The sequence below is a fragment of the Pteropus vampyrus genome, unplaced genomic scaffold, assembly GCF_000151845.1.
Source record: "Pteropus vampyrus isolate Shadow unplaced genomic scaffold, Pvam_2.0 Scaffold39, whole genome shotgun sequence".
Classification (NCBI taxonomy): domain Eukaryota; kingdom Metazoa; phylum Chordata; class Mammalia; order Chiroptera; family Pteropodidae; genus Pteropus; species Pteropus vampyrus.
The window spans coordinates 6,465,217-6,491,131 of NW_011888820.1; the positions used below are offsets into that span (position 1 = coordinate 6,465,217).

At 40.2% G+C, this 25,915-nt stretch overlaps 1 protein-coding gene, 1 long non-coding RNA gene and 1 pseudogene across 4 annotated transcripts in view; 1 reads left to right on the top strand and 2 right to left on the bottom strand.

Moving 5' to 3' along the window:
• The first annotated feature begins 656 nt into the window (after window positions 1-656).
• The window catches only part of SNX24 (sorting nexin 24), a 140,066-nt gene continuing 114,807 nt past the window's right edge, over window positions 657-25,915 (top strand). The window contains exon 1 of one of the 2 annotated variants that reach the window (XM_023529589.1): window positions 657-1,055. In XM_023529589.1, the coding sequence (XP_023385357.1) occupies window positions 975-1,055 (81 nt within the window). In that variant the 5' untranslated portion in view covers window positions 657-974. Of the gene's footprint in view, window positions 1,056-14,536; window positions 14,585-25,915 lie in introns of those variants that run through there. The other variant, XM_023529590.1, reaches the window with a different exon arrangement.
• On the bottom strand, window positions 6,780-13,925 carry LOC111738483. 2 transcript variants are annotated; one of them, XR_002779858.1, is made up of 3 exons: window positions 13,411-13,925; window positions 9,396-10,612; window positions 6,780-8,218 (listed from the first exon to the last, which is right to left on the bottom strand). It is a non-coding gene; the product is annotated as an uncharacterized LOC111738483 (long non-coding RNA). The 2 variants fall into 2 exon arrangements; XR_002779859.1 differs by having other exon boundaries at window positions 6,780-8,534.
• LOC111738547 lies at window positions 17,065-17,183 on the bottom strand (annotated as a pseudogene).

A 25,915-nucleotide genomic window follows, 5' to 3' on the forward strand; every position in this document is an offset into this window, starting at 1 on the left:
TCTAAATCCTGAGAATTTAGCATTGAATAATATTCCACCTTAAAAACCCCAGAGTTTAAAAATATCATCTTAGTTTCCTAAACAAGAAACTAAAATGTGTACTTTAGTGTAAAAATACCTTTTACTTTAGTGATTATGTTTGTGTGTGAAATTTGAGAAACGTCACATTCTAACAAATTCAGCGATAGAAAGTTTACAGTAGAAAGGGGTGGTTCTTCCTCCCTGCTTCCAGTCCTTTGCCCTCAGAGATAAAACATAGGTATGGGTGCTTTCTTAGGGAATTTCCCCCCATACTGTGAAAACAGCTTTCTTCTTCTTTTTTTTTTTAGAATAAATGGCATGATTTTATATAACCGTTGTTCTCCAACTTATGGATATCTTTCTGTGTCAATACGGGTAGGTCTGTCTTCTAACTACGAGCAGAGGGATCTCCCACAGAAGGAATGCGCCATAGTTCGTTTACCCAGATTTCTGTGGATGGCCATTGACATTTGCTTCTAATTTTTAGCAACTGTGTCAGATGTTGGAGTAAGACATTTCTGCACATGCTTTTTTATGCCTACTACTCGGATTTCTGTAGAACATTAACTAGAAGTAGTGCTTCTGAGGCATGGAGCAGCTCAGTGAGTTAGATGGGCAGGATTCAGGGTAGAGACTGGAGTTCCGAGTAAGTAGCAGGGTTATGCATGCAGAGTGATTCCTGACCAGGGAGAGACCAGCTCACTAGCTTTGGGCGCTAGCAAGGATGATGGACCTCGACTGCAGACAGTAGGAAGTCACTGGAGAGTTTTAAGGAAGGAAGTAACGTGATTAGTTTTGCATTTAGAAAGATGACCCTAAAGCATTAATCATTTAAGAGAAGCTTGCAAAACGACCAGAAAGAAGAGGGATGAGGTCCTGAATGAACCAGGCCAGGGATGAAACAAGAATCCCCAGGGCCTGGTGACCAGATGTGAGACGGCAGGGTGACTCCCATGGGTGTGGTTGCCAGTGACCAAATAGGAACCGAAGCAGGAAGAAAATTTCATCTGGGGACCTGTCGAGTTTTTTGTGGGGTGAGGCTATTCGATTTTGGAGTTGAGGATATATAAAGATCTGGGCTAGAAATATGGCTCTAGGGGAGTCATTCAGCATGGAAGATGAAAAAGCATAAAAGTTGATGCTGTAACTAAGAAGAGCATGGGGAATGAGGAAAGAAAGTGGACTGAAAGTCGGATTCTAGAACTTGCATGAGCAAAGATTTACTAGTACAGCACCTAGAGGGAGCAGGAAACCCAGGGGTGTGAGGTGGGGAGAGAAAGGATGGTAGATGGTTTACAAGAAGGAAAAGTGGTAGATGAAGCTGAGCGGTCTTGTTAGATGAGGATGGAGAACCATCCACTGGACCGGGGGGTCAGCAGGCCCTGCGTGTTTTCAACTTTCAGGTACATTGTTGGTAAAAACAACAAAACTAGAATTACTACTTAGGTAACAGCACAAAAGTTTGAATGTTTTAGTTTTCACTTTTCATAGCCGTATAAATTAAGGCATTGAATTAGATGATTTTTCAAGTCCATTTTAACTCAGTATCTATGACTGACTGTGTTGTGCTTGTGCGAATATATCTTTTTCTTGGGATCTGGAGTCTTTCACTGATTACTTGATGTGTCATGCTTTTCAGTACGCAAGGCAGCTTCATGTATACATGACCATAGTATTGAGATATATGCAGGGATCATTATTGTTTTCATATTTTATGGGTTAAAGTATAAAAATAGAATAATGAGCTACCATATACCCATTACCTTCAATATTTCATAATTTTTATTTCATTTACCCCGTTCATTCTTCCATTTTTAAAAAATTCTGGAATATTTTAAAGCAAAGTCAAGATGTAATTTCAGCTGTAAATATTTCACTATGACTATGTGACAAAGAATTTCTAAATAACAACCAAAATGTAAATATTACCACAAAATTATCAGTACCTTTATATCATCTCAATTCTTAGTTGTTGTTGTTTTTTTTTTTAACATAAACACAATGCAGATATTGCTTTAGAATCAACAGTGATCTGAAAGAAGTAATATTGTTATTTTGTATTTGTGAGAATGAGACAAGGAGGTCGAGTTAGGGGGCCTGGCTACCGGAGAGTGACCATCCTCTCTCTGCTTTCATCCTTAGAATAGCTTCCACCTGAGGATAAAAAATGGTAACAAGTGCAGATTTAAAAAAAAATTTCTTTTTGTATACTGCAACATTCAGAGGAAGAAGGGGTATGGACATTTTTTCCCCAGAAGCTCTGAACAAATACATCTCCCTTCATATTTCATTATCTGCAGTTGGTTTCCCAACCAGTCCCGTTGCCAGGGCGATCTTGTGTGCTGAATGGCTGAGGCTGGGGCTGCTTGAACCAATCACATGGCAAGGGTAGGATAACCAGGTGGAGTTAAAATAGGGGCATCTCTGGAGCTGGGAATGAGGTCAGTCCATTCCTGCCATCTAACTCTGGAGACACCACAGTGGGAGAAGGTCAGAAGGACAGTGAGAGCACAGTGTCCACAGCAATATCTTTCAGTCATCCATTGTAAGCACCTATGATGAAGGAGGCCTTTGTGTAGTGAGGACAAAGCTGTCACAGTGCTTCACTCATGGTAAGTGAACAAACAGCATAAGGGAATATTAAATATGTGTTGAGTGATTCAATCAAGTAGTGTAAGATTTCTTCCTTAAGGTACCAAAGGACAAGAAATACGGTTTGAAAATATTCTTGAACTTTAATAAACAATGCTACATTGATTTGAAAATCAAACTTTTTATAAGAATTGAATTTTGCAAATATGGTGCTTAGAAACTTGGGAACAGAAGTAAGTTTGAGCTAGAAATACATTTTAATCTTTTTTTTTAGTAGTTTTTACTTTGTAATGTACCTATTTTTATGTAAACCTTTCATTTTGAGATAATTTTAGATTTGTAGAGAAGTTGCAAGGTTAATACAGAGTTCCCATATACCCCTCAGCCAGTTTCCTCATTGTTAACATCATGCTTTCCCATTATGTTGTCAAAACAGGGAAACTAACACTGGTACATTACTATTAAGGAAGCTCCAGGCTTTATTTGGATTTCACAAGTTTTTCCACTAAAGTCCTTTTTCTGTTCCAGGATCCAGTCCAGGATACCACATTGCACTGTTTCATCTGCTTTGATGTGCTACTAAGTTAGTAGTTCAAATTGTAGCACACTGTCTCAGAAATGAGGCTGGTGTGTATTAGAAATAAACCTGTACAGACCAAGTCAAATATGTATATTTTTAGATACTTCTTAGGTAACGTTTGCCATTTGATAAAAGCCTATTTATAATACTCCACCAAAAGCTGTCAGTTTACACAGCCTAGAAGTGAAAAGCACAGGCTATGAACTCAGGTCTGCATTCAGATCTTGCCTCAGAAGTAGTCTGACTTTGGGCATGCTACTTAATCTCCCTGTGTTTTATCTTCCTCATCTGTAAAAGTGGGAAGAACACCAGTACCGACTTTATAGGGTGGTTTGAGGATTAAATGAGATAATCCTTGCAAAGTGCAAGGAGTAGTGTTTCTGCCCATGTTTGTAATTGATTCTTAGAATTTTAAGTAGGGACTGCTTTGAAGTTTACTCTTTTTAAAGCTCTAATGAGAATTAATAATGTAAACACATGTCCAGAAGAAATATTTATGCTATGTAAAATAAACTCTTCACAAATACTTTGAATACTTCGGAAGCAACAATTACATATAACCAACTGATGTTTATATTACAACTTTCAAGCTGTGTATGTCAATTCAGGTTTAGGTTTTTAGCCTCGTTTACTACATATGTTTCTTTTTTTTTCCCTTGAAGATCATAAAGGCTACTATACTTATATAAGTGATTAGGAAATAGTATTATTGAGGGCATAGAGATACATAATTTCCACCTTCTCTATTTTCTTCCATCCCCCACTGCATCTCTCCAAAGCAAAGGAGCCATGAGGCTCATACCTTGCATTCTTATGCTGGTTTTCCAGGTAGTCGTTCAGATTTTTGATGGAATTTCCTGTTATTTTTGCTTTGTATATGTCTTTTTTGTTTTTATTTTCCATCATTGTCTTGCCCCTCCTTCCTTTTAAAAGTAACTGTTTATTATGGAAAATTTTAACATAGATAGTGGAGAGAATAATGACCCCTTTACTCAGCTCTAAAAATGATAAACTCACTGCTGGTTTTGTTTCCTACTCATTCCCACTACTCCTTGCATGTCCTCCCTGGTTTCATTTTGAAGCAAATCTCAGGCCTTTCTAGGAATATTTTCAGTTGCTGTGTTTAAAAAACAAAGGTTCCCCTTTTAAAATGTAATTACAAAATCTTTAGACACTTAAAAATAAGCAAAAATTCATAAATGTCAATCCAGTTTTACATTTCCTTAATTTCTCCATACTTGTTGTTTTTCTAATGCAGTTTGTTTGAATTGGAATTGAAATTAGATTCACATAATGTGATTGCTTAATATGTTTCCTCAGTCTTTTTAAATTTATAGGTTCTTTTTCCACCTCGTTCTCTTTTTTCTTTTATAATTATTTTGTTGTATAAACCGTGTTTATACAACATTTGTTCCTGTAGAGTTTCCCACACTGGATTTTGTTGATTATGTTTTTGTGTCATTATGAATACAGTTTTCTGTTCCTTGTATTATAAAAAGGTAGAGGCTTGATCATTTTCACATTTGACTTGTGATGCTAGCAGCCAGCATTAAAGAGCATTGCCCAGATCTAGTAACTCGTTAATGGTTGCCAAGTACTGGTGTTCTGATTTTATCATTCTCTCTTCATTTATTTATTGGCTTGAATACATATGTAAAATGAGACTTTGCATCATAAATTAGTTACTCTGAGGTGTAGTTTTTACAAAAAAAAAAGGTAGGATGAATCCTCGATTCTTTTATTATTCATTTTTCAAAATAATGAGTTGGTTGCCTCCAAAGATCACAAGCTTTATAAAGGTCATCACAGAGTCTTTCTTTTAAAAATTAGTGTTGTTATGAATGTGTGGCTCTTAATATATTGGTTGTAGCTCACTTCGTTGCATTTATCATTCTTCTACACGTTTTGTCCCCTCTTTGGCCACTTTCAACTTTGGCTATGTCAAGTTGGGTGCTGTGTCCTGACACATCCTTAAGGGCCTTGGATAACTTCCTTGCTTTCTAGTTTAACAAGATATTCCATGTACATCTTTACCCTTCCTGTCCCAGATCTGAAATTTGATTTTTCTCTAAAGATCTCTAGCTGCTTTTAGTGGGAAATGGTGTTCAGAGACCATGATCTGGGCACAAGGTGTATACACTGACACTGGGTTTGTGGAAGTTTCTTTTCAGTTGTCAAAGCTAGGAATTTTTTAAGATAAAATACATGGTAAATTCAGGACAACATTTTTTTTCTTAGTCTCTTCTATTCTCAACTATGTCTTCTATCTCCCACACTGAAAATCTTGGTACTTTAGATGCAGAGATTGATAAAATTAGAATATCATATAATTAATAATTTACTTTCTCTCACATTATACACATCAAGGTGTCTTACTGAATCCACCTTAAAACTTAACAAGTTCTTTTTTTCTTTGATCTATCTGACTAGGAGTATGTGATCAAATGACTCTGTTTAGAACCACTTAGATTGGCTCTTCTTTGTTTATGACACCAATCTAGCTACCCAGCCTCATTTTATTTTATATTCTTAGGGTTGATTTTTTTAAAAAAAAAATAATTTTGCTATATATTGTGTAAAGTGTATACTGTAGCAGGTTTACCTGCAGAAATCTAGCTTCTGTCATGTCCGTTTCATACTATTTTCTTCCTCTCCCATGGATGACCATTGAAAAAAGTTATGGTTCTCTTTCCATTTTAAAAAAATATATCAACAAATTCAAATACATTTGTGCCCTACTCCTTGACTTAGATTAAACAGTAGTGAATTAAAACATTTTCTTTCTCCTGCTTTTTTTTTCTTAACAATGTACCCTGGCGATCACTACACAGGGGCATACACAAGATAGGACAGTCTTTTCTGTAACTGTTGTTCTCCGCTGTCAGCTGCAGTCACACTAGCCTTGTGCATGTGTGTTTTTGTATTTTTGTCAGTGTATCCTTTAGAATGGATTCCCAGCAGTGGGTTACTGTATCAAATAGTAAATGCATACTTAATTTTGCCAGATATTGTCAAATTCTCCTTTTCAGAGATTGTGCTATTTTGCATTCCCAGAGCAGTTTTTGAGAATGCATATTTCCTTACAAGTTCACCGACTGAGCCTGGTTTTAGGCTTTTGGATTTTTGCCAATCTGATAGGTGATCAGTGTTATCTCAGTGTAGTTCCCATGTGGTTTGCTGGTAAGTTCTGATGACTAGATTGGATATATTTGAAACATGCTAGTGTCTCCTAGTTGCTTTTTTTTTTTTTTGAAAGGAGGAGGGTGGGCCCTTGAAATATGCTGCTGACCTCTCCTTGTTGATTTTTATAAAAAAGGTAAATTATCCAGGTGTCTACATTATAGTTCTTATTCTAAGGAAGAACCAATATGTGAATTGAGTCTTACCAGTTGCCTTTCCTTAGTTCTTTGAATTTAGATGAATTCAGGAATTTAGAAATTGTTTTAGAAGCTGTAAATGTCTCCCTCTTCTATACCCTCCCTCTCCTCTCCATCTTGCTACTGGAAATTCATCTTATTGTCAGGATTACATAAAGCAGGTAAGCAAAAATTCAGTCTTGTGATTTTTTTATTATGTGCCTACCCTCTCCCAGGCATTGTGCTGGTATTGTGGGTGCAGGAGTAGCCACCATGAAAGCTTGTTCTGGAAAGATGAGTGGGATTTTGTCAGTTAGAGAAGGAAGATCATCTCAGCTTCTAGGAAGGGCATGGGAAAGGGTAAAAAGTATGGATAGGTGTTTAGGAGGGGTAGGTGGTGGGGGGGAACTGGAGTTGGAAGGTCAGGTTGAGTGGTTTAGTTGGACTGTAGGTACCCAGATGCAGTTTTGTCCTGGAAACAGTTACAGAGTGATGAGAGCGGTTGTTATTTGTTTGTTTGTTTTTAAGAGGAACGAGATATCAGAGGTACCAATGACAAAAAATATATGAAAAAATAATCTCACTAGTAATTAAAGAAAGGCAAATTTGAAAACAAGGTTATTTTTTTTTAAGTTAATAGGCAAAATGAAAAAGATTGATAAAAACCAGACTGAAGAGAATGGGGGTGAGGGGAAACAGGTTCTCTAACACACTGTGGGTGAAACTGTAGCTTGGAAGATCGATTTTGGAGGTCAGTTTGGCAATATTTATTAAATAAAATATTTACATGCCCTTTGACCCAACCTTCCCACTTTTTGGTCGGTATCCACAAATGCACAAGGGTATAGACATAAAGCTATTCATTGTAGCATTGTTTATAATATCAAGAGAAAATGGAAACCAGTCATTCACTTATTTAACAAATGTTTATTGACTACCTGCTAAGTTGCAGATACTAACTAATCTGCTTCTTGGGCACAATACAGTGGAAAAAAACAGTCATAAGTCTCTAACCTCAGAGTCAGAAGTCTCCTCTGGGAGTGAGATGGGAGTGTGCCCAGTGTGTTTTAGATATAGAAAAGAGTCCAGTGGGGTTGGACTGGAGTCAGAGAGTAGAGGGTAATAGGAGATGAGGTCATAGGCAATGTTGAATGAACTCAAAAAGAGTCAAGAGATTTGCTAGAAAATAAATGACGATTTATTCAAGGGTCATAGGGTTTGCAAACCAGAAACACTACAGGCAATAGCCAGAATATTCTGAAGGAGAAAGAAAAGTCCGAGAGTTTTCTAGTAAAAAGTACCTTGTTGAGAAGAATTAGTTCTACATTCTCAGTCCCTGGATTGGTCCAAATGGTATTCTTCAGACGTCCAGTGGTGTAGACAATGGAACATTTTCTTCATGAGGTCCTTCATTCGGTTAATTGAAGGCTTGCTGTATGCCAGGCATTAACACACGGCACACTGATTTGCATCCAGGGATTGATGCAGGACTGGAAAGTTCAAAAGTTTAAGTACCCAGAGTTAGTTAAAACGAGAATCATCCTTTCCTTATGCTGAGCCCACTTGAATTGAATAATTTAGCAACTTGACCACTGTGATGCCATTTTATTTCTTCACTCTATTCCTCAGTAGTTCAGTGGGGCAGATAATGTGAGGTAGAGCGATAGGCCTGAAAAGGAATGAAAAAGCTTTTACTCTGAGAGCTGAGAAGCAGAGGAGTGGTGTGACTCAATAAGTTTTTACAGATGGAATTTCTTGCCCTCACATGTTGGTCATATGAATTTTGTTTCAAAAGGATCAGATGTGGCGAATAGACTATAAAAGGGTTGGATGTCAGCAGGGAGCTCAGTAGGTAGCTATTGTGGTATCCCAGGTAAAAGACGATGATGACTTAGAGTAGTTTGGTAGGTGGAAGTGGTGGAAGACGGTTGGACTGTGGGTAGCTTTTGATGATGAAACCAATGGGATTCATTGATGGATTGGATCTGGAGTGAAAAAAAAACAACAACAACAGGATGACACCAAAGTTTTTAGATCGAGCAATTGGAGGAATGGTGACAGTGTTTATTGAAATGTGGAAGGATTTAAGTAGAGCAGATTTGAGGGGATGGATCAGAAGTCCTATTTTTGGACATGCTTAATTTGAAATGTTTGACCAAATATCTGGGCGTTCTGTGACCCAATCAAATTGACACATAAAATTAACCATCACAAATCCACCCCTGTCAATTTGGCAACCATACACATCTCTTTTTTAAACCATAGTTAATCTCTAAGTAAAGATAATACGAACGTCATAATTTGGCCTGACATGATACATCTATCCTGCATACAACTGAAAACATACTAACTCCTTCCACAGAAGAGGAGGTAAAATCTTTGAGTCATGTCTACTTTTTTCTTGATATTAAATACTTAAATATTATGACATAAAGTCCACACATCTTATGTTACATAAGGGGATAAGTGAGGGAAGAAAATAAAAATATTTGCTTTATATATGTGACTATGTATATATATTCACACATACAACTATATTCATAATAAAATACAGAGGGAATACTCATGACACAGTCCTCACTTCTGTAATTGGTCATGTGCTTGTAGAAAGTATTTCTACCTTCTTGAACTACCCACTCCATATTTCCTTTGCCTTCAGTAAGCACCTCAGCAGGCCCTGGTTCTTTACCAGGTAGAGTGACCCAAATCTTTATACCTGAAAGGTCTAAGATGTTAGTAGTCCTGCTTGAATTAGATTGTTTTCAAATTGACTTTAATCACGGGGCATTGTAATACTACAAGACACCCTGAGGAGTCGCCTGTATTTCGGACATTGTCTTCCTTACCTCCATTGTGGAGTAGTAGCCAATTTCCTTTTCACAGTCAGGATCAGTCACCCTCGTCAGCACAGTAACTCCCCCTGTGCCCGTTACTTCATGGACGTTAGGAACTGAAAGTGGCCAGATGTCAGTCGTAACTTCCAGTTCAGTGGAATCATTGTTGTATCTTCCGGTGGGGGCATTCTTCCCCTTGGAACTAAGACTTCTCGGCCAGCAGAGCATAAAATCATGGGAACAGGAAGCAAAAATTTTGCCAGCAAGGGTAATAGTGAGTGGTGTCGCTCCCATTTCCACCTCTTGATTCCTAGACCTGGGAATCTGGCTATTGGAGTAGCAGCATCATATATTAGATGCTGGTTCAGAGTATAAACAGCCTTCTGGAGAACCTTGTCTCAGCCTTGCAAGTGCCATGCAGCTGGCACTGTAACTGAGTCTGCAAAAGGCCATTCCACCGTCCTGTCAAGCCAGCCGCTTTGGGAGGGTAGGTAGCTTGGTAAGGGCAGTGAATTCCAGGGTCATGGACCCATCGTACCACTTCATTTGCTGTGAAGCGAGTTCCTTAATCAGAAATAATGCTGCGTGGAATGCTGCAGTGGTGGATAAAGTATTCCAGTAAGTCCATCGTAGTTGTGGCTAACGCATTGCATGCAGGGTAGGCGAGTCCTTATACAGAGTGTCTATTCCAGTAAGAACAAAACACTGCCCCCTTCCATGATGAGAGCAGCCTATTGTAATCATCCTGCCACCAGGTAGCTGGCTGATCACCTAGGGGAATGGTGTCATATCAAAGGCTCAGTGTTGGTCTCTGCTGTTGGCAGATTGGGCCACTCCTCAGTGGCCACAGGCAGGTTGGCCTTGGTGAGCAGAAGTCCCTGTTGCAGAGCCCTTGCATAACCTCCATCCCTGCCACTGCAGCCACTTTGTTCATGAGCGCATTGGATGTTGACATAAGTGGCTGGGGAGAGAAGCTGACGGGCATCCACAGAACAAGTCATCCTACTCACCCGATTATTAAAATCCTCCTTTGCGGAGGTCACCCTTTGGTGAGCATTCACATGGGACATACGTGAATGTGGGAGTTCCCGGTGGAAAGGATGAAAACTCGAGCACATAGCAGCCGGTCTGCCGCCATTTGGACCTCCCTTTTTGAAAGCGAGACCAAGACTCCCATCATACAGTCTCAGATGTACATCAGAACTGCTCCGGATTGATACATTTCAAGTCTGTAAATATAGACACCGACGCCATTTAACTTAATTTAAGAACTGAGGGGAACCGAACCCTCCACGCGGAGAGCTGCATGCTACTGCATTCAAATCAATACGCTAGCTCCAGGGTTCACGGCTGCGGCCTGAGGCAGTGCTTACAGTGTTGGCAGCACTTTGAAAGCGAGTCTGAATAGACCCACATGTAATCTGCTAGGAAAACCCATTTGTACAGTGTGTTTCATTTTTTAATGTGTGAAAATAAAGAAAAAGGATTTCTATACAAGTTAAAAAAAAAGAGAGAGAGAGAGGTCTATCTGCGTAACCTCTTTCTCAGATTTCCTTGTCACCCGTTTTCCAGTCATGTTCTTTCCAGCTCCCTGACCATCTAGCCAAACCATTGGGCACAGCCCATGAATCATGTATAATAGCACATCTGGCCATTCCTCCCAAGCAAAGTGAACAGCCAGGCACACGGCCTGGAGTTCTGCCCACTGAGAGGATTTCCCCGCCCCCCTGTCCTTCATGGATGTCCCAGAAAAGGGCTGTAGTGCCGCAGCTGTTCACTTTTGGGTGGTGCCTGCATATGGTGCAGAATCATCTGTAAACCAGGCCCAAGTCTTCTCTTTCTCTGTCAACTGATTGTGGGGAACTCCCCATGAGGCCGTAGGTGGGAGAGAGAAAGTGCTGTGACAGGAGTGGGAACCGTGGGCATTTGGGCCACTTCTTTAATTTACTTGTACCTTCAGGGCCTGCTTGGGCCTGATCACATATATAACCACTTCCATTTGATGATGGAGTGTTGCTGTACTTACCTAACTTTATAGCTTGGTGAGTCAAATAACACCCAGTTTGTGATGGACAGCTCAAATTGCGTGGTAACGTGGCCCATGGTTAAATTTTCAGTCTCTAGTAAGGCCTAGTAGCAGGCCAAGAGCTGTTTCTCAAAAGAGTAGCTATCCACAGAGGATGGCAGGGTTTTGCTCCAAAATCCTAAGGACCTGGCAGTGCGATTCCCCTATAGGAGTCTTCCAAAGACTCCAAACAGCATCTCTGACTGTCACTGCCACTTCAAGCACCACTTGGTTCTGCTGGTCCAAGTGGCAAAGCAGCTGGTATGGCAGCTTGGGCCGGTGGCAGAGCCTTTGCTTGTTCTGGGCTCACCTCAAAAGGAACTAGCAGCTTTTCAGGCCCCTCGGTAAAGGGGCTGGAGTAACAGACCCTGAATATGTTGCCTCCAAAATGCAGAGCTCCACCACGTTACGGAGGGCAAGCTGCTTTGCTCCATCTACAGGTTTAAATATTAATTTCATCTTTAAAAAAAAACCTTCATAGAAGCACTCAGAATGTTTGACCAAATACCCCATGGTAAAATTAACCTTCACACTTCCTTCTAAAAATGAAATATATACTTCATTCATAAATAAACGTTTTAGTGTTTTCCCTTTTTTTTTTTTAGTTCAGGTGAACATAACATGTGAAAACAAGCTGTTGTATTTTATTATCTCATATTTATTTTAAACTATGTTTAGTCCTTCAGTCGGAAGGATTTTTCTTTGGATGGAAAGTTTCCGTCTTCGTTTTCTAAAAGTGATCATATTGTAGAGAATAAAAGTTTATAGGAAAGGTCTGTTTTCCTTGTTTATTATTAGTGAATAATTAGATCTCATTGTCAGTAAAATTGATGGTTGCAGCTTCCAAACTATTGAGCCTGTGCTAATAAATGCAACAGTTGTTCATAATTTGGTGGTAAATGACCTTTAAATGTAGACATTTACAGAGGCTGTCCTTGGGGAACAATTTAACTTCCAAATGACACCCCTGAGTACTTGTTATCATTTAAATATGCTTCTTTTTGTCAATAACAGAATAACAAATACAGGTTAGATTTCTAATGTTGATTCAGATACCAGGAAACCTGCTGAATAAATTAGTGTACATTTGATTTATATTGACCAAAATTTTTTACATTGCTGTGTTACAGGTCAAGGTGACATGCATTTAAATGCATTGTAGAGCAGAGGTCCTGGTTGACTGACATGAATGCTTACACTGTTTTTAATTAACTTTTAAATATTATCCTAAAATTCCTTCTCAAGTACCAATTATTAGGAAGAAGATTGAAGTGAATTTAGGACATTAGTGGAGACCTTATTTTAAAAGTCAATACTCTTGATCTTTCCCATAAAAATTATTGGAGTAAATTATTGCCACATTTTATCTTATAATTTGTATGGAAATCAGATCTGCTTTTCTCATTATAGACTCTGAATTCATTGTCTGTGAATTTCTCATTGATAGTTTTGCAGAAATAATCTGAGATAGCATTGAGAAAAGCAAAGTAATGAACAAAATCTTACCTAGTACAAGAAGTACTTTATCAAGCAAATGCATTTTCTTAGTGCTATAAACTTTTTTGTCGATGTTGACATTTGTATGTGGAGGGAGGGTGGTTTGCAGGGTGAGGATGCAGATTAAATTTGTCAGCCATTCATTAGTAGTCCAGAGTAGTATATGTTTTAGGGAAGCTGATTTGCCCTTTGAGTGAATATCTTGACAATGAATGCTGCTGCTTTTACACGTTAAAATTGTTGGATAAAGAGCATTTTGCTTTCCGTATAGAATTTTTCTCATTATATCACTTGTAGGAAGGTTTACGTCAATCAAAAAGTGTGCATGGGGTATTTGGGGTAACCTGCTGAGCTTTGCTTCTCAAAGAGCTGCACGTGAAAGCCAGCACAAAGCTACTCTGCTTTAAAACTTTCTATATGAACTCTTATCCATGTAAGCAAAGAAGCGCAGTCAACTTTACCCACCTCTAGTGTAGGGCAGCGTTCCTGGGATGTCAGTTTGGTTTCAGCCACACTGAGGTTCTTTAGACTGTAGCTTCATACTTAGGTTTCACATGCCTAAAATAGCATCGACCCCATGTTGTCCAAGAGGGCAAAAGAAGTGGCAGTGTTGAAAATGCTAATAAGAGAGAAGAGGAAGTGGAGATAATAAAATTGAAAGTGGTGAGAGAATGACAAATGTTGCACGTGCATATGAGATGAATCATTCAATAGCAGGAATGATTCTGGAGGACAAAGGTTAGAGTCATGCCGTGTGTCCGTAAAGGGACATGTCACTTAAGTGACCGACACATGGAAAGACTTTGGGGTGTTAGCACCAACGTCAGGTGCCTGATGCTAAGGGAGAAGGCAGGAAGCTGGAGAAAAATATGATGTGATGGTGTTGCCAGTGGACGGCCCTTTGGAACACCGGGATTCTTAGTGCAAATAACTGGCTGCTAAAGCTGCGGAGCTCAGCAATGGCTGTCCCCTGGAGTCACCTGGAGATCTTTACAAACTGCTGACGCCCGGGTCCCCCCCTCAGAGAACCTAATGGTTTTAGGTATGGATTGAGCATCAGAATTTTTTAAAGGCCCCTGAGTGATTCTCATAAGCAGTTGAAATTGAGAACTGCACTAAAGATGTCCCCAAGATGCTTGCGCAGATGATTAAGGCGAGTTACTTTCCAACACGTAAGTGGTTCTTGGGAGCGGTTAAACATACAGATTTTCAGGCTCTGTCTCCAGAGTCTCACGTAATTGAGGCCTGGGGCTTTGGTAGGTTTTAAAGCTCTCCAGGTGAATTTAATTTATAGCTAAGCCTGCAAACTATGGAGTAGGTGACTTAGCCCTGCAGGTTATTTAGCATGAAGGATCCCGTAAAGCTTTGTTTTAAAGCTTTAAAGGATTGGTGCCCACACCGATTCAGCAAAAGCACGTCTAGGACTCAGCATTGAAACCACGCTCGAGTCTTTATATCCAACAACAAACGAACTTAGGAACTCAGCCAGTTTGAGGAACTTCTGAGGAGTGTTATTACTAAGCTTGGAGCCAGATGGACTGGGTTCCATATTCTTGCTTTGGAACTTGCCCAAATCATCGATTTCTCTGAACCTCATTTTCCTAAAATGCCTACCTCAGTTTTCTCACAGGGATCCAACGTAAGTACTGAGCACGTAGAAAGAGCTCTCTATATGGGGGCAGCTACTATTATTTCTAATACTTCTAATTAAATTTTTGCCAGTAGGAGTTAGTATGTCATGTATTTTACCTTCCTTTCATCTAGTATGAATTTTTTTTTCTTTTCTTACTTTTGAATAATTCTCAGTTTAATTCACTGCTTTGAATGGATTCTTTTTAAAAAGCAGTGTCAAAAGATCCTTGCACTCATGGACATGAATGATAGAACAGCGGTTACCAGAGGGTAGCGGGGTGGATGGGGTAGAAGGAGTCAAATATGTGGTGACAGAAAGAAATCTAACTATGGAAGGCGAGCACACAATGTAAATACATCTATGCCTTACCGTTAAAATGTTCAGCTGAAACTTACCAGATTTCATAAACCAGTGTCACTATAAAAAAAAAGAAAGAGATCCTTGCAGTGTTTTCCAATTAGAGAATGACAACTAAAGTGTCCCAGGAAGAACAAATGAAGAACGTAGATTATATGGTTAAACATCAAATCGCCAGCAACAGCTCTTTATTCATCACAGAGTACTTAGATGAAATTCCATTTGCTTTCCTTTGCTGTAGACTCCTGACAGTGTTCTCAGGCAAGACCTTTGTTTCCTGCTTTCTCCAGATAAGGCCTTTTGAGAAGAGGCCAGACAACCAAACCTAAATTTGTAAGTGCTTTAGTACATGTTTCCAGCCTGGCAGTTGGGTTGGGGCCAGTTCTCATCCAGAAACCACTTTTGTATGCTTTGCTCTTGACTCATCAGTGTTCAGGTTTAACCCAGTTCAGACGAGGCCAGCTTTAACGAATGTCATTTTAACCCATATTGTTGTTTTTGAAGTTGTCACTGCAGTCAAGTATGCCCCTTCAGTGAGTTCTGGGCCTAGAAAGTTTTATGGGAACTCATCTTTCTGTGGCTCAGAGGATTCTAAATGCCAGGCTGGGGAGATGGACAGTCTGTTTAATTGGAAGTTTAGCTCAGAGTTTATGTGATTTATGTGAGCACTGAGTGCTGTGCAGGGCCTGAGGAGGGGGCAGGCAGGAGCTGTAAGAGGTGGCAGTGGATGAGGGCTGGGCGAAGGCGCAGAGACGTGGGGTGTGAGGCACAATTTTATCAGCTGCAATATTTGCTTACATTTATTTATTCAACCAATAATTCTTGACAGCCTGTGGTGTACCAGGCACTGTACCGGGCCCTGGGGATGCCATCATTTTGAGCAATTTTCTTTCCAAGACCCTCAACATGCTCTAGATTTCCCTCTCAAAGCGATTGTTTGTGAACACAGCGTGCACCAGTGCTGTAGTTAAGTCAGTTTGCTAATCCTGCATTGCTTCATGGAGCGCTAAACATACAAATATGGTTATGTTAAGAAGCTTAAATATGAATAAACTGTTAACCTCAGTTTCCTTATCTTTAAAATGGGTTGACAGTTGTACCCAACCCATAAGGTTATTTCCAAGATTAAATGAAATAATGCATGTGAAATGCCTGGCAAGATGCCTGCCTCAGATTACATTTAGCTCAGTCAGTGTGGCTGCTATGATTAGGCCTCTCTCTGTCTTCACAGCCTTGGTTCAGTCTCTTCCCTGAAAACCAGGTATAAAATACAGTCAAGAAGCTGATGTAAAAGACAGGAAGGCAGCTGGGAGAGGGGTCTCCCAGCAGGTGTCCTTCTATCTCGCACGCTGGGGAACCCGAGTAGGAACGTTAAATGTCAAGTAGAGAGGGAAATTGCTGTGTATCCCTTGGGTGCTGACCAGGATTAGCATGTTTTACTTATTTGGATACTGGACAATGTAGCATTAGAACCACCTCGTATGAGTCAGGCAGAAACGTGTTTATGTTCAACTTATAAACTTGACCTCTTTCGGAGGACATTTTATGAGAAAGGAAGTAGCAGTGTGAATGAAGAGTGGACTTTGGAGTTGATGATACCCGCTCACTTCCTAACCATGCGTTTAGCGGTCTGGTGCCTTAAATGCACTGAGCCTTGGCCCCCTTGAATGGGGATGATAGTGACTGTTCATACACAACAGGGGTATCAGTCAAATAAAAAAATGGATGTAAAGCCCTTAACATATAGTAGGTTTTATAGTGATTAGTGTTGGCATTTGTTTCTAAAAATTGAAATCTCTATGTTGGATTTACATAGTGGTTTCTCAGTCAGGCTTGTGCAGGATTTCTGGTTAGACTACAGTCGATACCATAAACCCCTCCCTCGTTCCTGCACTTTACCACCAGCACAAAACAGAAACAACAGAAATCGTGCCTTTGAAGTCAGCATTTGTTAGAATTTCCAGTATGGCGAAGTAATTTGGGGTTCATGTAGTTGAATTAGAGTTTGACCTGTGTTCACTTTAACTAATTAATTAATTAATTATTTTTTTAGGCGCGGCAACCCTTGGTTGACCTCACAGATTGCAAGGACCTCGTCAGCTTACAATCCCTTATATTTTTATTTTTTATGCCTTCAGCACCTGGTCTTCCTAGGTGGTTTCCCATCCAAATACTGACCTGGTCCGACCTTGCTTATCTTCCGAGATCAGATGGGATCAGGCTTGTTCAGGGTAGCATGGCCGTAGATGACCTGTGTTTATTTTATCTATAAACCGTCAAATTGTTTCTTGTGTCTAGTAGACACTCTATCAAAATCGATGAATGATAGTTTTAACAAATGAAAAGTGTGGTGCCGTGAAAATAAGATGACCCAGAACTCCAGAGAGTTCACTTATTAAAACTTCATTTTTATGGGGAAAAAGTGCGTATATCTTATGGATTGCCCAGGCAAATATGCACTTCTAAAGAAGTCTTTTAATACTTTGCCATCAGTTGCGTGAGGCTTATGCAGTCGACGGGTAGTGCAGCAGAACAGAAGGTGTCTGAGCTTGGACGTAAACCAGACCTGAGTTCTCACCTGACACCTGACATGGCTCCTCATGCCTCCGTCTCCTCATCTGTAGGCTAGGAGAAAGCCAAGAGTCATGAGGGTAAAAACGTCATTGAGGCGATAAATGAAAAGCACCTAGTACAGTGCAAGGAATGTACTAAAAAACAGCTGCTGTTGTTACCCTGGATCTAAAAAGCAGGAGGAGAATGTCAGTTCTCTTTGTTGCAAGCCGGGTACGAGAAGCACTCATTTTGCCTCTTTCTTGTGTCATCTCTGCCTCTGGCCTGGGCAGCCTCTCTCTCCTGCTCAGTGCCAGCTGCCCAGGAACCCGAACTCTCTTGGATTTACACTGCACAGGAGGAAGGAGCATGCCGATTCTGTTCTGGAGATTGTGATGAAGCCTGCTGTGATTCTAGTGCTGTAAGCAGCCTTTCTGCTCTGTGATTGTTCTTGACTGGACCACAGTGCCAGCAACTGCAGGGACCAGGATCCTGCGTCAACCATATGGGTCCCAATGTCTGTGATCTTGCTTCTGATCTAGGGAGGGGGCCAGTCACGCTAGTGCCTGATGGGGATTTTCCTGCACATGCTAGAGAATTGGAAGTAACATTTGAAACATGTACCCAATCCACTGGGGGTTAATTTGGGCAACCAGGAGCATTTTCCAGTATAGTTATCAACACTGGAGAGGAACTTAAAACAGAAACTCAGTACGAAGAATGGTTCATGGAACAGCGAGTTTTGGTAATTTGAGTAAGTGTTATCGTAAGCTTAAATGTCCAGTAATGTGTTGAGTCAAAATTCAGGAAACACTTTCGCCATAAAAAAAAAAAAAAATGGATATGAAACCAGAAGTGCCGGAACTGGCTTATTAAATAATAATGGTTAAAAATGATTTAAAACGTGTGTATGTGTTTAATGCTAGATTATGTGAAAGGTATATTTAAACAGTCCTGTTGTTTGATTTGTCCAGTTTTTGCTTTCTTTGATTGCGCTAGGCCTATGCAAGAGCACTTCACTGAATAACTGAGGACTGGGGAACTGTGAATTTTCCTTCAGAATTTCTTGTGGACCATTTTGTATTTAGCTCTTTATAAACAGTTCCACTGATTCTCTTCAGGTCATGTATAGACTGTTCTTAAATGAATATGGGTAGGCAGTGGGTTCTTAAGTTGGCTATGCTGCTGTCATTTTGAAAATGTTTATTATACGATTTTTTAGATTTGGAGGGGTTTTAAAGAAACATTTACTTTATGTTAGAGATATAGTCATGTTCATAGGCCATTTAAATAGCATTGGCTTATTAAAAAATGAAGACATATTAGTCTTTGGAAGCACTTCAGCATATTTTTGACTGCTTACTTGCTTAATTAATATATTTGTAACATTATAAGATAGTTAATTTTAAGAAGTGGTTCCATAAAAGATGGATGGATATTATTAAAGATCTGTGCCATTTAACCTCTGCTCTTAGTCTGGCATACAAAGGAAGCAAAGCATTTATTATAAAGTAACATAATTAATCAATGTAACTTAGTAAATCAAGCGTTTGAATGCCTGCTTGGTGCCAGCTGCAGGCAAATGACTTTAAGGCATGGCTCAAGCCCTCAGGGAGTTTGCAGTTTATACCAACGGACGCAGTACCCACAAAGTAATAATGAATGCTTTAAGGTAATCCATAGCAAAATAGCACATTGTATTGAACGGAGATTTTGAGAATGAGATCAGTGAGAAGTGAAGTACCTGTCAGACTTCCTGCAAGAAACTGTTTAAGGAACATTTTGAAGCCGAAGTAGAGTTCCGATAAGCAGATGGAAAGGATAGGGCTTTTGTATGGAATTCACATCCCTTCCCCCAAAAAAGGTAGAGAGATGTAGATGGACATTATGTGATAGGGGATGGAAAGAGAGCAGTATCTAGTGTGCAGTGGTGGGTAGAGAATGGAAGTGTTTTGGATACAAGGGGCAGGGCCAGATTGGAGAGTCCCTGTGGAGGACTGCCTTTGTTCTGTTTGCTCCTGTAGGGTGGGCAGCAACCGATGTCAAAGATGTTGAAGATATCTGTGTCCATTCCGCTTTCTATGGGGAGTGGGATAAAGGGGTACCTTCTAGTAGGTGGAATGTCTGAGTTACTTTGGAGGGAGAGGTACAGAGGAGAAAATGCTCATTGCTGGTGTCAAGTAAGGGCAGGATCGGAAACTTTGAAATCTGATAAATTTATATAAAAATCAGGGTGGCATAACATGTTTCTGAACAGCAAAATGCCATGAAAATGGGTAAATCATGTTGATTATACTTAGCTTGGTGTACAGAGGGTTTCCAAAGGGGGTTGATAGCGGTCATCTGTGGGACTGTTGCTGTGGCCCAGTCTAGGCTGGAGGGGTGGAACTATGACAAGGATGAAAGTCTGGACTGGGACAGTGGCATAGGATGGACATGAGAGATTCTGAACAGGATGTCGGTGGGCTTCAGAAACTGTCTGCAATTGGCAGTTAACAGAAAAGGATAAATAAAAAGTAAGATTAATGTCCTCTATCTCATCTCTACTTACCTCTTCACTTGACACTTCCTGTTTCCCCATCCCTCAGTTGCTGGAGGATTGGGCTTCTTATGCTTCTGAGTCTCATATTCTTCAGCCTGCAGGAAGCCTATCCTGCTCCCCTATCCAGAGTTGGTTACCTTGCGTTTTCCTTCCTGAACCAACCTACTTTTACCTCCTCCTAGTAGCCAAAGGTGAGATTTTCACTTTTTTGCCCATGAGTTTTCTTCTTAACTCCTTCATCTTCAAGCTTATGAGCCAATGAGTCACGGTTTCCCATGCAAACCCTCAGGTGGCTGCCACACGTGGCTGGATGTCCGCTCTGTTCAGATGATGCTTGAGACTCAACCCGATTCTGGCTTTTCCTGCACAGGAAAGGCAGGGACAGAATTATGGCTAACCAGGGAGGATCCAAGTATAGCCCAGCTGTGGTGAGCCACATCTGCCTTGAGCGAAAGAATTCCTGGATACTGAGGCAACACCCTCCTTGAGACCAGGGGTGGGAGATAGGTGGGGAGGTTGACGCCCCTTCCTTTTTTGTTCACAGAACTTAATATATAGGTCTTTTCACTCTCAAGTGCCTGGTTGGTGTTCAGGTCAGTTGAAGTGAGTGGGTAGGCCAGGCCCACTGTGTGGTTAGGATGCTCAGCAGTGTTCTAGGGAGGGCAGAAAGGGCAGAAGTATGAGGTGGAAAAAGGGCCTGTGGAGGCGATGAGGGACCTTTGAATAGTGGTTTTGTTGCGGGCAGGGGAAGCAAACTGCTTTTCTTGGAGTTACTGTTTCTGTCAGTTTACAGACTTGTGCTGATGATTCAGCTATATGAAGTTTGTGATTAAGGGATAAGTTTCAAGCAGCATTGTGCCTTAGAAATATGATGTGAGCCACATAGGTATTTAAAATTCTGTAGTAGCCATATTACAAAAAGTGAAAAGAAACAGGTGAAATGAATTGTAATAATATATTTATCTCAACAAATCCAAAATGTTATTTCCACATGTCATCATCAATATAAAAATTATTGAAATATTTTATATTATTTTTGTAGTAATTCTTTTACACTTACAAAACACCTCCACTTGGACTCGCCACATTTCAAATGCCCAATAGCAGCGTGTGGCAGGTGCTACTCTATTAGACAAGGAAGATTGAGAGAAAAGGAGGGGTCTGGTTTATAGCAAAAGCCGAAGTGAGGCAGGAATAAAGGTTTCTACTCTGGAGAGCTGAAGTCTCAAGTTTTAGCCTCTTTAGCTGCGGTTGAGAATTTAATCTCACTATTATTTGTCTATACTGTCAACATAGGCCCTCCATTTGCTTAGTTTGGGCTCAGAAGAGGTGTATTATGCTTGTGGTTGACCCGGCCTTAGACAGATGGAGCTGTGGAGCCGGGAAGCAGTATTCAAGGGAGCTCGTTGCTCCTTGAGCTCTGTTTCCAGCTCCTCCACTTACTAGCTGTGAGTCACTGAGCAACTCACTCTTCCTTTTTGTGCCTCAGTTTCCTGATCTCTAAAGTGGAGATAGTAATCACAGATTTTATCATATGAAATTCTATACTTACGTCATAGGGTTGTTGCAAAAATTACATGTGGAGGGCTGACCCCAGTTAAGGCTTACTAATAAATTTTAAAAGATGTTTAGATTACTTTGAGTTCATGTTAATCGCCATAGTTTTTTTAAAAACCCTTTTGTAGGGACCAGAACTTTATGAAATGTTACTTGAGGTTGAAGTTTAAACAAAAAACTACCTCCTTCAGTCTTGTGTTTTTTGTTTTTTTTTTTTTGGAAAAATATTAAACCATAAAGTTTCCCATTTACTAAATTAAGATGTAGAGCAGTAATCAATATCTTATTATTCTGAGGAGCTGCCTTAGAGTGGGTGATATACTCTTTAAAATCTTTCACAGATGGAAGGGCAAACTCAAATGTGAAAATTCTGGTGTTTCTGAGAAGTGTGCCACTGACATAAGGCAGCTTGGTTCTAATTGCAACCCAAGCCGGGAATACTTTTTTTCATTATGGATATCTGAATAAAGAGACCGTTCCAATGGAGCTGAGATGGAGGGGCAGGGGAGTCGAGACCTTGTGCAAGCTACTGCTCACGTGCCCTTTACCTGTCACTGTTCCATTTTTCAAATGAGCTTTTACAATAACCAGATAGCTGGAGTACCTCCCTCACTGACGATGCAGGAACCTGCCTGCCCGCTTATGTCTAGCTCAGCCCTCTGACTGAGCCCAAAGTTGGCTTTTGTCTATAAAAGTGGAAAATGGGCCTGATAAAAATGTTTAGTCTGCAGGGCCTCGTTTTATTTATCATATCAGAAAAGAACAATGTTTTGTTGTGCTGTGGTCAGAATAGAAGCCGACCTTGCTTGTTCACAAAAGCTCAAATCCTGGAGATAAGAGGGGCAAAATAATAGAGTACAATGGAAAGAGTCGAGTGTAATTATTTGTAGCTTGTCAAGTGAAGCCCTTTCAAGCCCCAAGTGATTCAGATCTGGGAACTCTGCACAATTCCGTAAACTAACCACAAGCAGCATCAGAGAAATCTCCCCTGGCCCACAGACAGCACTGAAATTGCATCAGTTTGTCATGCACCGAGCATGCCAGCCTCACACAATATCATTTGGTTGCAAATGGGCCTGCCCCCAAAGCCCCGGAACACAGTCTGTGGTATCTGACTCTTGGCCTGCGATTTGTCATGTCCCCACTGCTATCAGTGTACAGTAATTTTAATAGATTCTGATGGTTTCCTTGTAGAAACACAGGATGCATCTGGTTTGGACCTAGGACACAAGAGAGACTCTTCTGGCTGAAAACAGCAGGAATGTGTGCAGAAAAACTGGAGATTCATTTTATTTCATTACGAAATTGGGTTTAAGTTATAGGGTTGTGTTTTCTGAATTAAGAAAAAAATTTCCTACTCAGTATAATAGCTATAAAACATATTGCTTGTTTTTATCTTTCAAGTAGTTACCTCTCTAGAAATGTATTGCTGGCAGCATCTCAACTTATAAAAGTCACAGCTGTAAGTATGGCATCAATCGAATATAATAGTTTATTTAGCCCCCCTTGCTACTCAGAATGTGGTCCACGGATCAGCAGCATTGGTGGGAGCTTGTGAGAAATGCAGACTCTCAGGCCTCACTCCAGACCTGCGGGAATCAGTGTCTGGATTCTCACAAGATCCCCAGAGACAGGAATGCACATTGAAGTTTAAAAAGCTGAAACCTCAGGGTGAGAGCACAGGCTTCAGAGGCAGAGAAATCTGTGTTCAAAGTCCATCTTTCTGACTTAGTATGTCTGACTTAGGCAATTCAGTCAATGTGTTAACCTTCAGCTTCCTTGTCTGTAGAGTGGGGATTATATAACTGCACCATATAGTTGTTTTGAACATTAAATAAATTTATGAACACATAGGGACATAAATATCTCTTCCTATACCTCTATCTATGTATACACTGCCTGCCATAGAGAAAGCATACAATAAATGAAAGATATATAGTGGGACCTTCAGAGTCTCTGTCTTAAGAGCATTAAACTTTGTATAATTGTGAAATAATTTACTGCAAATAATTTCCACAGTACAGGGAATATGAATTTTGTAAATGCACCATAGCTGACTGTGGCTGTAGTTGGTGTCCCTCCCCACATAATCACATATCTTATTAACTTTTGTCCCACAGATTCATTCTGTCATGATTTAGAGTGTGTGATGGAGCCGTGACCAATACTGGCTACCTAGAGGAGTATATAAAATGCACCCTCTGACTCCTGGAGATTGGGCCAGGTACCATCTCACTGTTGACCGGGTTCTGGTCCCAGAGCCCTCCCCTTGGCCCCTGTCCCTGCCCACCTTGGAAGAAGCTCCTGCCCTCATCCCTATCCCCTGTGTTCTGGTCCCGCTGTGGATGCTTGGGGCTTCTGTGTCCCTAAAACCTACTGATTGTCAGGCAGGGTTGCAGGCACTTTTTTCTAGTATGGACCTGTGGGGAAAAATACAGAGACAAAAACAAACAGCCAGATATAAAACAACAAAACAACTTATTTTTTTTTGTCTTGGAAAACAGTATTTTTCCCTCCTTTCTCTCTCTCTTCCCCTCACAATTCTTCTTCTAATTTCTGTCTGTATGTATGAAATTTTCAGCTGACTGACTTTTAAATTATGAATAAGAATATGAAAATTAAGTCAACCTAAATATACAATTTATTTGCGTATTTAGATCAGTTAAGGAGATGGGGGTGGAAGGGTATATGAGAGAAAGGGACATGAGTGAGGAATTGGGGAAAGCTGGGCAGAGAGACAGAGGGATGAGGTGTAAGACGGGGTGGAGCAGATCACAGGGGAGGGGAACAGAAAGGAGAAGGGAGTACAGAGCAGGGGAGTGCAGAGACTGACAGGAGGAATCAACTCAGCTTCCTCCAAGGTTTGTTCAGTATCAGCTAACTAGCTCCTTAGTGTTGCAAAAGGTAAGAGGTAAGTGTCCTTCAACAGGGGCTCCGAATCTTGAAATTGCCCGGGAAAGCTTGCATGTGTTTGTATGTTTCCACAGAGGTCTCCAGATTTGCAAATCTGTGACCCTAAGAAAAGTTGAGAATCACTCCAAATCATGATTCCAAATGACCTTACTGCCAAAGCTGAAACTGTTCTCTAAGTTGTATTTCTGTATATTTAAGGTGGTCCTTTTCGTTAAGTTATTAATATAATAGCATCTTTCTATATTTGTTACAAACGGTTAGTATCTAGTTAAATCTCTTGGTGTGTCTTGAAATGGATAAATGGCCTATCTTTCTGAATTTTTTTCTTTTTCAGATTTTCAACTGACTTGATTAATTGGTTGCTTTAGCGATGGTTGGCTTCTGCCATAACTCTGTGAAATTCTATTATCGTTTGTGCATTACATTAAAGTGTTAATGTATCCAGTAAGCTTTTAGAACTGTCAGACATATATTACTCAAGATTGTCACATCATTGATTCTTATGTTGGAACTTTGCTCGGATGGATTGATATATATTTTCTGTGGTAATCTCATTGGTTCTGTAAAGGAAGCAGATTTAGTGTCAGAGTATTAATAACCACTATTTGATTTATTCAACTGAATATGTAAGTATCCATTTTAACTTATGAAATTAGAATTTGGAAGTCTCATGTATGAAACACATTTTCTAACTTTTCCTTGTGTTCCTATAGGAATAGGTTAGTCTGACATGAATTCTGGATTGTCTCTACTTATTACTTTATTGAATTAGCTTCAGTTGTTTATCTGACAAAAGATATGTCAGGTAATTAATTGCAGTAAACTCTGTACTCAATAATTACAGCCCCAATCTAAATTGACTCCCCTTAAACTTTAATAATAAAGTATAAGAAATAGAAACTGTAAAGTGTGTCATATGAAGATTAAGAGAAAGGTCCTAACTGAAAGAGTAGGGATAGAAGATTGAATAACAGGAGTTCCGTGGTTACCAAGGGCGAAGAGCATCTTTCTGCCCAGGGGTCTGTGTTTTAGGTGTGCAGCCTCTCTGAATGGGTAGCTCAAGACTTACACCCAGCTTCTTAGAAAAACGCATCCACTTCAGAGAGTAAAATACATTTGTACCAACACTTCTACCTCTGACACAGGTTGGCACATATATACTCTTGAAAATCCATTGACCATTTGAGGAAAAGGACAGATGTGTTTGAAGTGAAATGGGTAGAAGCAGTTTAGAAGTAAAACAGGTCAAACAGTTCAGTTTCAAAAAAGCACAAGAGAAAGGCTGGCCTTGAATAGGGAGAGGGGTTCCCTTCCTCTGTGAGGATGAATGGAGGAAAGGAGGCTCGCTTTATAGGGCTGGATGCGGATATGTCAGTAACCAGCCCTCTGTGTTGGAGGGCTCCCCATTTTTCTTGGGT